The sequence below is a fragment of the Schistocerca americana genome, chromosome 2 (assembly GCF_021461395.2).
Source record: "Schistocerca americana isolate TAMUIC-IGC-003095 chromosome 2, iqSchAmer2.1, whole genome shotgun sequence".
NCBI lineage: Eukaryota > Metazoa > Arthropoda > Insecta > Orthoptera > Acrididae > Schistocerca > Schistocerca americana.
In genome coordinates this window covers 742603996-742618672 of record NC_060120.1, presented here as the reverse complement: position 1 = coordinate 742618672, position 14677 = coordinate 742603996, and the positions used below count along the sequence as shown (strand labels likewise).

The following is a 14677-nucleotide window of genomic DNA, read 5'->3' as shown; positions in this document are numbered from 1 at the left end:
CTACACGCCATGTCACAACCACAGGCTGGTGGTGGCAATGGGTGGTGGCAATGTTTTGCAGTGGTACTCATATTGGTAATCAAAGGTGTGATGAAAATACGGACTAAATGAACATTGTTGCTGTCCAACTGCATTTCGTCACTTTTCTTGCCCTTCCCGACAGTGATGGCAGCGTCCAGCAGCAAAACAGTTGCCACAGTTCCAGAATTGTGCTATATTGGTTTGAAGAGCATGTCAATGAACTTGTGTTGATGTCTTAGCCACCAAATTTATCTGATCTGATTCAGACTGAGTGCACCTACAACTCTATTAGGCACCAACTTCTCGCCCATAAACCACTAGTATGAAATGTATGGGAATTGTATGATCTATGCACAAACATCTGATGCCACATACTTTCAGAAACCTACCAAAGGCTTATTGAATACAGGCATACAGAATTGTTACTGTATTGCATTTCATAGGTGGGCCCAACATTGTATTAAACAGTCAGTCTGTTTCAGTTCACTGATCTTTGTTTGTACAAGAATTTAATTGCCAGTTCTTCTTTACACTTAGTTTGATCAGACAAGTGTGTGTTGGTATTCCTTTTCTTTTTTCTGTAACATGGTCTCAGGCATCTGATGACATTAGCTTTTTTATGTAAAAATTCTTTCATTATTGTAATTGTGGCCATAACAATAGTGCTGTGAACAGTGTTCTGATTCCAAACATAAAACTTTGTTGTGCACCTCTGGTTTTAAACTTGGTAATCACCCCTGTTCTGCTACTACTAGATTATTTCCTATAATTAATGGATATCTTCTAATTGTTGAAAACTTGAGGAGATAACTTCTTGAGGATTCATCTAGCCTTTGCACATCTACTTCTGCTTAAAGATCTTCACAAGCTATATATATTAGTATAGTGTAATGTCACATTTTAAGAACTTGTACACATTTTCCCCCTCTCTTTGATGTACAAAGCCAGTGTCTTCTTCAGTAATGCCATCTGAAAAGAAAGAGAGAAGAAAAGAAAGAAAGAAAAAAAACACTAAGGAGTTCATAGCACAGAATCTTTTATTCCTCTTTAACTGGCACTGTCCTGAAGAATTGAAGCTGTATGTATTTTTATGTTTCCATTACTCAGCTGAATGGTGACAAAATTTTCGTAGTTACTAGATACAATACAGATTGAGGACGAATTTAATTATCGATAAAGCAAAGTACCCTAGCTATGCAAACTGTCATAATTGTTGCTTGGTAGTGTTCACTGTTGCTAAAAAGAACTGTTTTGTCTTTGCAGTTGATGTTTGAAATTTAGTTTACAATTTGTGCATGTTTGCATTTGTTGTTTGCAGAAATTTCAGTTCATCAATAGAATTCACTCTCAAAGCATCTTCAGTTTTGTTCCTCTGTCAGCATTTACTTCCCCATAAACTAAACCAACACCATCTTCTATCATTTGAAATTACATATTTTTGCATCTGTTAAATGGATATGGACTGGTGTAACCTTTTCAAGGTAATTACAAATTCTTGTAGGATCTGAGAGTGTAATTGAAATGGTTTAATTGGGTAAAGGCTAACATGTATGGGAATCACATTTGTCATTACCTAAGGTGATCATGCTTTTTGCAGATTGTTGCAAGTGTTCCAGCCCAAGATGCTTCCATTTTTTTTCCTCCCCCTTCCTGAATAGTGTTGTGGTATTTCAGGAAGCAGTTCATATAAACTGCACAGAGAACTAACTTAAAATGCATGTGCTATTTCATTCATAATGTACAGGGCTATTACAAATGATTGAAGCGATTTCATAAATTCACTGTAGCTCCATTCATTGACATATGATCACGACACACTACAGATATGTAGAAAAACTCATAAAGTTTTGTTCGGCTGAAGCCACACTTCGGGTTTCTGCCGCCAGAGCGCTCGAGAGTGCAGTGAGACAAAATGGCGACAGGAGCCGAGAAAGCGTATGTTGTGCTTGAAATGCACTCACATCAGTCAGTCATAACAGTGCAACGACACTTCAGGACGAAGTTCAACAAAGATCCACCAACTGCTAACTCCATTCAGCGATGGTATGCGCAGTTTAAAGCTTCTGGATGCCTCTGTAAGGGGAAATTAATGGGTCGGCCTGCAGTGAGCGAAGAAACGGTTGAAGGCGTGCGGGCAAGTTTCACGCGTAGCCTGCGAATAAAGCAAGCAGGGAGCTAAACGTACCAAAGCCGACGGTTTGGAAAATCTTACGGAAAAGGCTAAAGCAGAAGCCTTACCGTTTACAATTGCTACAAGCCCTCACACCCGATGACAATCAAACACTTTGAATTTTCGGCGCGATTGCAACAGCTCATGGAAGAGGATGCGTTCAGTGCAAAACTTGTTTTCAGTGATGAAGCAACATTTTTTCTTAATGGTGAAGTGAACAGACACATTGTGCGAATCTGGGTGGTAGAGAATCCTCACGCATTCGTGCAGCAAATTCACAATTCACTAAAAGTTAACGTGTTTTGTGCAATCTCACGGTTTAAAGTTTACGCCCCCTTTTTCTTCTGTGAAAAAAAAAGTTACAGGACACGTGTATCTGGACATGCTGGAAAATTGGCTCATGCCACAACTGGAGACCGACAGCGCCGACTTAATCTTTCAACAGGATGGTGCTCCACCGCACTTCCATCATGATGTTCGGCATTTCTTAAACAGGAGATTGGAAAACCGATGGATCGGTCGTGGTGGAGATCATGATCAGCAATTCATGTCATGGCCTCCATGATCTCCCGACTTAACCCCATGCAATTTCTTTCTGTGGGGTTATGTGAAAGATTGTGTTTAAACCTCTCTGCCAAGAAACATGCCAGAACTGCGAGCTCGCATCAACGATGCTTTCGAACTCATTGATGGGGACATGCTGCGCCAAGTGTGGGAGGAACTTGATTATCGGCTTGGTGTCTGCCGAATCACTAAAGGGGCACAAATCGAACATTTGTGAATGCGTAAAAAAACTTTTTGAGTTTTTGTATGTGTGTGCAAAGCATTGTGAAAATATCTCAAATAATAAAGTTATTGTAGAGCTGCGAAATCGCTTCAATCATTTGTAATAACCCTGTATAAAATATTCTACCAATAATAAATAGGGCACTTAATCCAAGTAGAAGGAAGGAACACTGGAGAAATCATTGTAGACGTAACAATATAAACAAGAGAAAAATATCATCTAAATAGCCAGATGTCTTTCCTGTGACTGCAGTTTTTTTTTTCTAACAGTAAAATAATGGTGGAAAAAGAAAATAATTGCCCAAGTAAATATTTCTCATGGATGTTATCGATAAAGTACCAAATTAATGACAGTTTTTGCATTTTGTTCTACATTCTGTTCTACCCAGAGTCATAAAAAATTTTCTCAGCATTAAATATTTTTAAATTGTTATTCTTATGGAAAGCTACAATTATCGTTGGTTGTGTCTGTTGTCACGAAGAATTTCTTTGGCAGGCATTCGCTGACATTTCGGGGTGCTCTTCTCCCTACACAAACTCAAAGGACACTGTCATGCCCTAACCTGTGGTCAGAGCCAATTTTTTTGGAGTATAAGGAGGTAAATAACAATAATTATTATGAGTAACTTTTTGTGAAGAGTGACTGAACATTATTTGTTAACATTTATATTTATTATTATAAATATGTTTTTCCCAACTGAAGAGCTTGATTGTTCTTGGGTGGAAATACTTTTATTTTCTTACCAAGATCTGTTCACATGTTCACTCGTCTCTTTCATTTTTCCATCCATTGCATTTTTTGTACCTTGTACCTTTCGAACTTCTCAGTAAATGTGTGTGTTCCGAATTTTGTTCTAATCACTTTATTGACCTATGTAAAGAAAGTTGATGAAACTGAATTCACTTTCACCCTATTTACTTAACAACTTCCTCTAAAATTACTGAAAAGTTAATGCATATAACAATTACTGAACACCTCATGAAGGTGGAAGGTCTCAACAAAAGCCAGTTTGGCTGTAAAGGGCTGTTAAACAGAAAATGCATTTGCAAATGATGTCTTTGCATCTCTCTTGGACAAAGCTAAATTAGTTGGAATAAATGGTGTTGCAGGTAATAAGCTACAATCATATATTGCAGACAGAATACAAAAAGTGATTTTAAACAGCTCTGGTTGGATACATGATAACTCTGCTAAAGCTGTTTAATTCCAGTTCCAGCAGCAAGATTTTTTCTTTTTTGTTTAGATTTTAGACTATCATGGTATCTGGCTTATTAACTATTATGCAGCTACTGCAGCAGGTATTACATAAACACAAGCAATTATTTGGTATCAAGTGGTTGTAATTAAAGTGCAATTACTGAGAGAGGTCCAGTGTTGGCTGTGATTATAACATGGCAGCAAAGCTTGGTAATAAACTAATGTGTTAATCGAGGACCTATTTATACTGGAAGAGAATCGGTTCCAATTTTGGCCACCAGATGCTAATCTGGCACTGTGAATGCAAGCAAGTCAAATAGAAATGTTTCCATATATAATGGATATGGAATGGGACATGAGCAGAAAAGGTCAAATAAGTGAGACATGCATAATGTTGACCTCATTATTGATCTTCGTGTACAAAATTTGTTCAGGATGAGCACTGGAGACATCAGTGAAATGCTTCACTATAAAACAATGTGATCAGCAACAAATGAGAGCATAATCATTCTTAATATTCCACTTTACTGTTCTCTTCCATACATTCCACCCCTTCATACTTTCCACTCATTTGACAGCATTGCTACTCCCCCTTCAGCATACCCCTCACCTCCTCTGCCCCTCAAAACCAAATACCTGGCCATTCATAGTGAGTACACATTGGTAAGGTTCGTAATTATTTCCACCCAAAAACGGATAATTGTTATGTTCAACATAAAAAAGACTGTAGTCAAGGACTATGTACTATTTAAGAAACAGTTTACTACAGCATAATTTGCCAGATCAGAGTTAAAAAAAATTAACTGCAAGGAACCCTTGAGTGTACAGATGCAAATTCAATCTTTAGTAAGGCTCATTTGAAAGTGTTATGTTAGTTGCTAATGACTCACCCAGTGCATCAGGAGAGTGACAGAAAATGAGAGTCTGGGATGTACAGAGATCAACCTTCTATGGGATGTCTGTACTGCACTTCCCAAAATGGATGTCATCAACACTCAATAAATGTTAAAGAAAAATCATTAACTTCCACCATGAACACTGAATGAAAAATGGCACACCACAGCGACCACAAAGATTCTTACCATCTAGGTTGAAGGTGAACTCCTTGAAAGTTCCAAACTGTGTAGGATAGTCAATATCCACTCACAAGGAATGCATATAAAACCATATTGGTGTAACGGGATGATAACCGACTGAATGTGATGGCATGCAACCGAATGCAAAACAGTTTGTTGTGGAGCCTATATGAAACTGGCTATCCTTTAAAGTGTAGCTGCAGATAGCGTGATAATGTCTTAGAGACATGGAAAAACAAACATCCAGAGGCAAAATTTTTCCAGTGGTTCCAGCTGGCATGAATTTGAATGTCACACACTTCTCAGGAGAAATAATTTGCTCTGAACGAGTATGATTTTTATATGCAGACCAGGAAATCTAGGAAAAAAAATTATTTTGAGCAGCTATTGGCCATAAGCAGTGCTTATACCATAGTTGCAGTTCTCTTATGCCCATTTTTCCACTCTTGTTTGCTGTGATGTGAATATTTCCAACTGCCCCTGCAAGAATACACATGTGAGAGAGAATTGTGGGGGCAGAGCATCTCCAACTGATTACAGCACAATAAATAACTTCCTAGCCAATTTACCAACCAGATCAACAGTCAGCATAACTTTACATGAATGTGTTAAGGCATTGATGTTAGTTGATCTTGGTACAGCCCTCTTTGTACCTGTAATCCCCAGGGTTCCTTACATGTGCATTCCCTCTTCAAAACTTGAATTGTCAAAGTTGAACACACACTCCTTACTGGATGATGGAATAAATTTGTTTGTCTCATCTACAAATAATCATGCAAATTCTGCAGTTTGCTGTGCACTGTCGACATTTGGTTTGAAATTTCATTATCTTATGTCTTCCAATTCTGTTTTAAGTGATGAAACCATCCACTACTCTTGGAATCTCTGTAATCTATGTCGTGTGTAGTTTGACATGAGTAATGTAGTACATTACTATCATGTGTATCCTGTAAATTGTATTGAGAATCCTGAAAATGTGCAAACACTGGTTTTTGTCCTCCATTTAATATTGATGGTTTTTCTGATGCATTGTTTGCTTATATTGCTGTGAACTTATTCAAATCTGTTCATAATTGTTTTTTACTATGCTGCAGATTATCTTCCATGTACATAATTATGTTTAGTATCTGCTCCTTGGACATTGATCATTCTTTACTGTGTGTCACTGGAGATGGGATTTGCAGCTCCCTCTCTAACAAGGAGGATGAACTACATGGCTCGATACCTGCTTCAGTTTCACTTTAACTTGTTAAGAATGTGTCGTTCTGATTGTCCTCCTCATCTACATTGTCCACGTTGTTGAGCATATGTGACACTGCACATTCCACTGATACATCGTGCAGAATTGCAAATATTTCATCTGCCACTTCTTCCTCATTCTACAAAATTCATTGGGTTCTTTTCTGATGAAATGTGAACCTTAACAACTATTGTTATAGATACAATATAAAGTTTACTTTATTTATGATTGCCATTGTTCTGCTTTGTATCAACACCACTAGCACTGTAGCACTTTTGTGAGTTACTCATTGAGTAAGCATTTCAACTATGCTCTGTAGCCTCATGCTGTGCTCACCATTGACTACCTCGAGTCCTGTCCCCTGTTGCCACTAACAGCCAATAGTGCAGATGCACGGAAGACAGTATGTGGGTCTTCGAATGCTATAAACATCATTGCCCTTCCTTGCCCTTGCACTCAAGGGGTACCTCCCTAGACCTGGAATCGAACTTTAGAACTTGAGTATTGTAAGTACAGGTTTTATGAGTTCTGCAGTAACTGGGCAATGCAGTTACACAATATTGACTGAAGGTACTTTTCTTGCATCTGATTACAATGTTGCCAGATTGTATTTCTTTGATATTCATTCTCCATTGAAAGTCTGCATGGGGGACAATTTACACAGATTTTGTACTATTGGTATGCAAGGAATTGCGTTGTGGTGTTGGAGTGCATAAATTTTGGTCCACTTTGTTTCTTGTTGGAGGAAGCTCTACTCATTTTTAATTCTCTTTCTATCCTTTTCATTATGGCAGATTTTTTTTATTATTAATCAAAAGCTGAAAAAAGATCAGAAAACATGAAGGGTAAAAGCATTGTGGAGGAACTTCTACTATTTTATTTAACAGTTCATTTGGCAGTAGAATGGGAAACAGAGGAAACACAAAATATTGAAAATGTGCTAGTACTTTCTGCTTGCTATATTTCTGACACTGATGTCAGCATTCACGTTGTACACAAAGCATTCAGTCAAGTAAATTGTTTGCAGGTGCTACCTATCAGTGCTGAGTTACCAGCAAGAAAGTGAATATATCCATATCTATTTTACTGAGTGCTTAGTGCTGGCCAACAATGTTCTTTAAGATTAGCATTGTTAACAATAAATGTACAAATAAGTTTATTATCTTGAAAAACATTTTTGTTCTTCATTTTTCAGCAAGAACAACCATGCTTGAGTGAAATGGTTGGGATCCTTGCAGGCATGGTAGATGTTTCCCACTTTGCAGATGCACGTTTCTCATTGTTTGCAGCATCCAACTTCTTGCTGTATACTTGGTATGAAGTTCCATATGTCTTCCTCACAGACCGGGCAGTGGAAATGGGTATCAGTGAAAATGATGCATCACTGCTTATCAGTGCACTGGGACTGCTGAATATGGTTGGAATGGTAAGGCAGGAATTGGGTCATAGAAAAAACAGAATATACATAGAATATATATGTAAACCACAAACTCTGGTAAAGCGATAAACTGTCATCAAGTACTATTGAATTTTTTTGATAGAAACAGTTGCACAATAATACCAGACATTTGTATATTGTGGATGCTGTGCACTTGAAATAAAACTAATTATGATGTAAAGGAGGTGTTGAGTTGTACAGGCACAGTGAAAAGTCTGCTAAACATTGAAGGTGTCAGACAAAAGAATCCTCCTCCACAAATAGAAAACAGGCACACACCTTCACACTAGGACAATCTGAACACGTGACCCCTGTTGTTTCATTGTGCCTGTCTGTGATTCAGTGCCTCTTCTATATAGTAACAATCTAAGCTTCTCATAATATTGTTGTTGTATCATCATGTGTTATCAGTCCCAAAATGTTATCGAGCAGTGCTAATAATTAAAATAATTTATGAAACATTTTCTAAGAATGCTTGTCTCTCCTCATGAATAGTGATTTTCTACAACTTTTCACTCTTTAAGATAAAGTGATGCCAGTGATATAGCTGAATTGTTATAAAATAAAAATTCTAAATACTCTGAGCTGCCACAGTGATTAAGGCACTTAGACTTGTATGTTGTGAAATTTAAATCCATGTCACATCACTTCAGTAAAATCCTTAGTCGTTTCCTTTGTAAGACCAAAGCCAATTTACTCTGTTTTGCCCATTCAGAGTTCATATCCCATTACTAATGACCTTGTCATCTCTTAAGATATTAAACAGTAATCTTTCTTTCATTTACCATCTTCTAAATGTTACATTTGAAAACAATTAAAAATTGGGGGGGTGGGGGGTGGGGGTGGGGTGGGGTGGGGGGGGGGGGGGGAATAAGCACAGTTTTTTTCATTTGATATGTTATAATCACTACATAATCAAACAATATAATATTTCTTAAATTTTAATTGTGTAACATACTGTGTAGTAGCAGCATGTATGCTACATAAAGTTCAAATGTGGGAGAGGGAGGGGGGGAATGCAAATAATAAATTATATTTCATTTTCGTATTGTATTCACCTGGCAAGGAGCTTCCCATGTTCCTCTAGAACCTTTTTGGATAGTTTTCTCTTCAGTAAAAAATCTAGTGCTTTTTTCTCAGTAATCCAAAATTACATGTTAACTGCCTGAAAAGGATACAAAGAGTGTGATTGGTTCTCATATAAAGGAAATATTCTTTCTGTTTTCTGAAACATTGAGAAAGTGAAGTTCACATGTCTGAAATATAACATCAGAAATTTTTTGTCTACATAATAGTGCTTCAGTAGGCTTAATTATAGATTTAATTATGACAGAAACCCACAAGGTATACTATTAGATTAAGTGCTTGAAATTGGCAGACAGTACTGGCCATTTTTGGAATGCTGTACAAATATCAGAATTGCATTTCATAAGGAAAAATACATGCTTTATTCATTTAACAAAATAAAGAAATTATTTTTTGGACATAAAATTGTTATATGCTTAAGAGCAAAAATATTACAGTATGAAGCTACAGTGACACTTCTTCCACGTTTCTAGGTGATACTTGGGTGGATGGGTGACAGACCTAAAGTGAATGCTGTTGCTGTCTATGCAGTATGCATGACTGTATGTGGTTTGTGCACTGCTGTTGTTCCACTAGTGCATACATACATAGGTTTGATGATCATTGCATGCATATTTGGTCTCTCAATCTCTGCAAATTACACACTTGCATCAATTATTTTGGTGGAAATGGTATCACTAGAAAGATTCACAAATGGCTATGGCCTTCTATTGCTTGTACAAGGTCTTGGGAATATAATTGGGCCACCTCTAGCAGGTAAGAATCTGTTTTTTTTTTTTTTTTAAGCAAAAGCCATATTGTCTTGTAATTGAATATTCTTTAGTCAAAAGTTCGTGTAACATTACTATTTATTAGTTAAAGCAATATTCATAACTGAAAACTTTTAAATAATTATTATTCTATCTGGTAATGAAATACCTTTGTTCTGTTATTTTTTGGTATGAATTTTCACAAAGAACAAACTTTGAAACATTAATCACACCAGCTAACATGCTGTAGTCAGACTCCACCCCCCTCCCCCCTTCCCCCCTTCTGACAAGTATTTGAATGATTTGTGGAGTTTCTAGTTTATTTAATCTTTAAACTGACAATAAAAATCTGTTGTAATGGCCTTTTGATCAGTTTATTCAAAAATTTCTTAGTGACTAACATTTTGATTTATTAGTTCTGAAAAGGTATGAGCTATAATTGTACTTGCTCTCAACTTCAGAAAGCAGGTAGGGGTCAGTTGTGTCAATCTCTACACACTCTATGAAATGATGCACACACTAAAGGTTATGGATGGTTCATTATTTATTGGTATCTCAATATTTTGCCCTGACAACAAGAAATTCCCCAAGGTGAACAAGCAGCTTTCAGGTCACTAGAAGCCATATACAACCTTTGACAAATATATTGAATGTCTTGGGTGGGTGCAGTGTAGTTGGTACTACTTGCCCAAGCTTGGTCAGTTGCCATTCACCATCTGTCGAGACACCCAGTTTTCAGTGTGTTGCAGAAATTGTGTTGCACAGCAGTACTGTTATGCATAATGCAGCAATGTACAAATGTTAAAATCTGGTTCAGACTCAGGTAAATGACAAAGCAATGTGACTAATGTTGTGCTGGGTGTGTGATGATGATACTTTATTGAAAAGTGAGTGTAAGGTGGTACAAGCATTTTCTTGTATGAGTGCTTATTCAAATGTAATTGAAACCTAGAGAAAATTTAAACTGTGTAAAGTTTGTATCTCAAGACCTGACTCCTGGACGGACACACACACACACACACACACACACACACACACACACACACACACACACACCCCTTTCTTGGCTGAACGGTCCTTATTTGCCAGATCTTGCCTCCTGCCAATCATCTGCATTTTGCTTCTCAAGAAGAAACCTTTAAAAAGGGGGCAATGTTTTTTATTTTTGACATCCTGTGCAAAGTGAATGCTGAATATAACATTTAGCACCTATCAGATGTGGATATACAGTACAATAAAACTGTTTGCTTATGAAAATTATATAAAAATGTTTGAAACTTAGAAGAAAAATAGGCAGTTGTTGCCAATAATGAATAATATGGTTAACACACACACATCCATTATTTGTAGCACTGAAATTGAGCAGGCATCTGATTTATCAGTGCAGGATTACTACTGTCAAATAGTATTCATTCACGTGAATGAATCTTCTGGGTGATGATACTACAAAGGATCAGAATACATTAGGCTTAATTTAGGTACTTTGTTAAGAGAGAGGAGAGTGGGGCCATTGGAGGTGAAATGAGCAGCTTATCAAAGATGGAAAAACCCATATATCACTTCTTTTACAGTTGAAACAAAAACTACAGGGATCTGTATGGTATAGAACACTGAATATTTTTCAGGTGTTTCTTAAGAGTCTTTAAAAAAATCAGTTAAGTTTTTTAGTATGGAGTGAGTAATAAAGCTGAAATTTGTGAATAAATTCAGTTGTCCAGTTATGTTGCACATCTGAGTGTTTGTCAACTCAAAACTGTAGGTAGATATTGACACATCTATGCAATTGTGTGCTTCACATTGTATTAAGAAAATTAGTTTTCATGGCATTTTTCTTGTAATGAGACTGAATTGGTATTAATAAACAGCCTGTAGGGATATTAAACTCAATGCAAGACTCACTTCTCTGGCCAGGGTGCTGTGGATGATTTTTGGACAGAGCTGGAGGAAAAGACAGTGCATAGTATACTACGATTAATGCAGATGTATGTGCAATTGCTCTTGAGAATAAAGTCTATGTTATGCTAAAAGTGTCATGTGCAGTATGACTGGAAGAAGTTCCTAGCACACCATGGCAGACTCTTCCTATAAGCCAATAGCAGAAAACTCTATGTACAAAAAAAACACATTGAGATATTAGATTATTAATCTTATTTCAGTATGTAAATTTCACTAAAACAACATAAAAATTCTCAAAAATCAGTATTCTTGTGATGCTGAAGAACAACTAAATACTGTCAGTCACAACTTCTTCTGATCAGAAAATGGAAATATTCATTCACAAATTTCACTGTCAACAACACTTTAAACTTCAGTTTGAAATTGTGCTGAATTCTTCTCGGATGTATTTTTGTGCCACTGCATCATTTGAGTCTCCTAAGACTTCTTTCCATAGTGTCTGGTCAACAGTTTTTATATTCCATACCAGCTATTAACAACTGAATTCAGCAACTTATTTTCCTTGTTTCAGTCCACATTATCAAGCTCCTTTCCAAAAAGAGTTGTAGATGGCTCCTGTTATGAGCCTGGAATTGCTTTAACACACTTGTAAATACTACCTCAACAGCATAACACAACCCATATTACCCAATGTATTGGCTACTACTCTCCTGTACAGAGTATTTTGTTGTTAGATCTGTAATATTGGCTGGAGTTAGACATAAAATACAGATAAACTGAAATCCTAAACCTATTTCAGACTTCTAGCAATTCAGAACTAGGGAACCCTGCAGTCCAGAAAAGTAAAGTAAATTGTAAATAAATTTAACTACAAAACTGAGTTTTGATATAAAATAGCATCTCGCAAGTATTATCTTCATCATTCAATTAATACATTCATCTAAATCAATTTAAATGTGTCACTCTATCACTGAACAAGGGAGAGGAAAACTAGTGTGTAATGATGATCAATATAAATGTTCCTTAACAATGCAAGTGTCATAAAATTCTGTGAAAAGTGATTCACTGGTCAGAGTTTGACATTCTGGAATGTCCTTACCATTGTTGCTTCTTTTTAGTTCTTCCAGGTTGTTATACGAGTTAGACCATTCTATTCTCTGAATGTCACTCTAAAAATACAAGATTTGTGTGTCCCATAAATATCACATTTAATGTTTTCTTACTTCTCGAGTTCAACCTAAGATTTTTTTGACAATGTAAATAAAGGAGACATGATTGCATAGTACCATGAAAGGTACTTTTATTTATAAAGCCTATGAGTGTCTCTTGGGTTACTGAGTTAATTTAGTAAGAAATAGTTACAAAATGGTGGCGCTACAAAATAAATGCTCAAGATAAAACTTCATTGCATATTAAAACACTGTGCTGGACCAGGAGTTTACTCTGGAATCTTACTTCTCGTGGAAGAACGCTAGTGCAGAAATGTATGCATGAGAACTTCTGTTAAGTTTCGGGAGTATGAAAGGGATACCGACAAATATGAAATGGAGATTTAGTAGTAAACAAACAAATGTAATCTGCAGTTTAGTTCAAAGTCACTGTGAATTGCATTAAGGATGGTTACTCTGATTTGAAGCTAGAAAGAAGTTACAATAGTAGTCAGTAATCAAAGAAGGGAAACAAAAACTGAAGATAAGTGAAACAGAGCTAAGGCAGTGTGTTAGGATTCGGTTCAACAACCACCACCAACTACTACTACTACTACTACTACTACTACTACTGAGGCCCACAGGAACAAGAGTGGCAAATCAGTCTGTAGGTTTCAGGAATGCCAGTTCTTTGGAAGGAGAAGATAATGGACAACATTTACCATTTCATCAACTAGTAATTGAGCATGTTCCTCCCATGATGCACAGTAATAAAAAGTATTACAACATAGATATTTGTTCTTTATTGATGTAATGTAATTTAAATCCTTCTGAGCTATAGATTTAAAGTAACTACAGTATAGAATATTCCACTTCAAACAAAAGATATATCAATGTCAAAATAACTTGCACACCCTCAGGTGTCATACTGATGCATAATTTGTGTTCTGGAACATTTTATTCCACTAACATATTATTTCATTTTGCAGGTTGGCTTTATGATATTTCTGGAAGTTACGATCTGTCATTTTATTTAGCGGGATTATTTATAATTTTATCTGGTCTCCTACTTTTTGTGCTGCCTGTGTGTAGATGGTGCAAAAAATTGAAGAGTTTGAAGAATGTCAGTGGAAATGAAACGATAACCTAAGCAGTGTGATGTTAGTGCTTAGTTATTTGCTAGTCACCAGCTTTTGAAAATACCAAGGACAATTGACATTGCTGAAACTAGTTTTAGAGTGCCTTGTATAATGTTTAATATTATACAAAAATTAATAACTTATGGAGTCATATTAGTTGCTACTTGTTATTGTAAAAGTCATAATTTTACTCTGTAAAATTGAGATTTAAATAATTGTTAAATATATGCTCATATTTACTGAACTTTGTTTACTGAAGATAGGACTGCCTACATTAATCAGACTGTGAAACTAGTAAATAGTGTTCTCCAAATTCTCATCGACTGACATATTTTTCATCCATTCACTATTGATTGGGTGCTTGTCAGTGATAGATTTATAAAACCTACTTTACTTCCTTTAGGCTAGATATTTTGTATCACTGTGCTTTATATTTACCTCCTTTTAGCAGTTCTGCTAAAATTGCACTCTCTCCAGGGGGCTCGCAATACTAGGTTCCTCAATTTCAAACTGGGTTACTGTAAAACAGTTTTTTGTATGGTTCAGTGTTTGAACATATGACCAATTGTAAATTCTGATGAAATTTATTGTACTTTAATTTTTATTAATAAGGAAATAATTTCTTGTGCAGAAAATGATATAATAGCTGTTACTCAGAAACAAACACAGTTACTAAGATGTGCCAGAGGCAAACACTTCAATGAATTTAGAAAATAATAATCTTCAACAG

General features: G+C 36.2%; 1 protein-coding gene across 1 annotated transcript in view; it reads left to right on the top strand.

The window, feature by feature from the left end:
* Positions 1-14141, top strand: part of LOC124595312 (monocarboxylate transporter 13-like) — a 137526-nt gene extending 123385 nt beyond the window's left edge. The window contains exons 6-9 of the mRNA XM_047134011.1: positions 3474-3576; positions 7687-7917; positions 9489-9771; positions 13798-14141. Coding sequence (XP_046989967.1) covers positions 3474-3576; positions 7687-7917; positions 9489-9771; positions 13798-13958 — 778 coding nt within the window. The 3' untranslated portion in view covers positions 13959-14141. The remainder of the gene's footprint in view (positions 1-3473; positions 3577-7686; positions 7918-9488; positions 9772-13797) is intronic.
* The last annotated feature ends 536 nt before the right edge of the window (positions 14142-14677 follow it).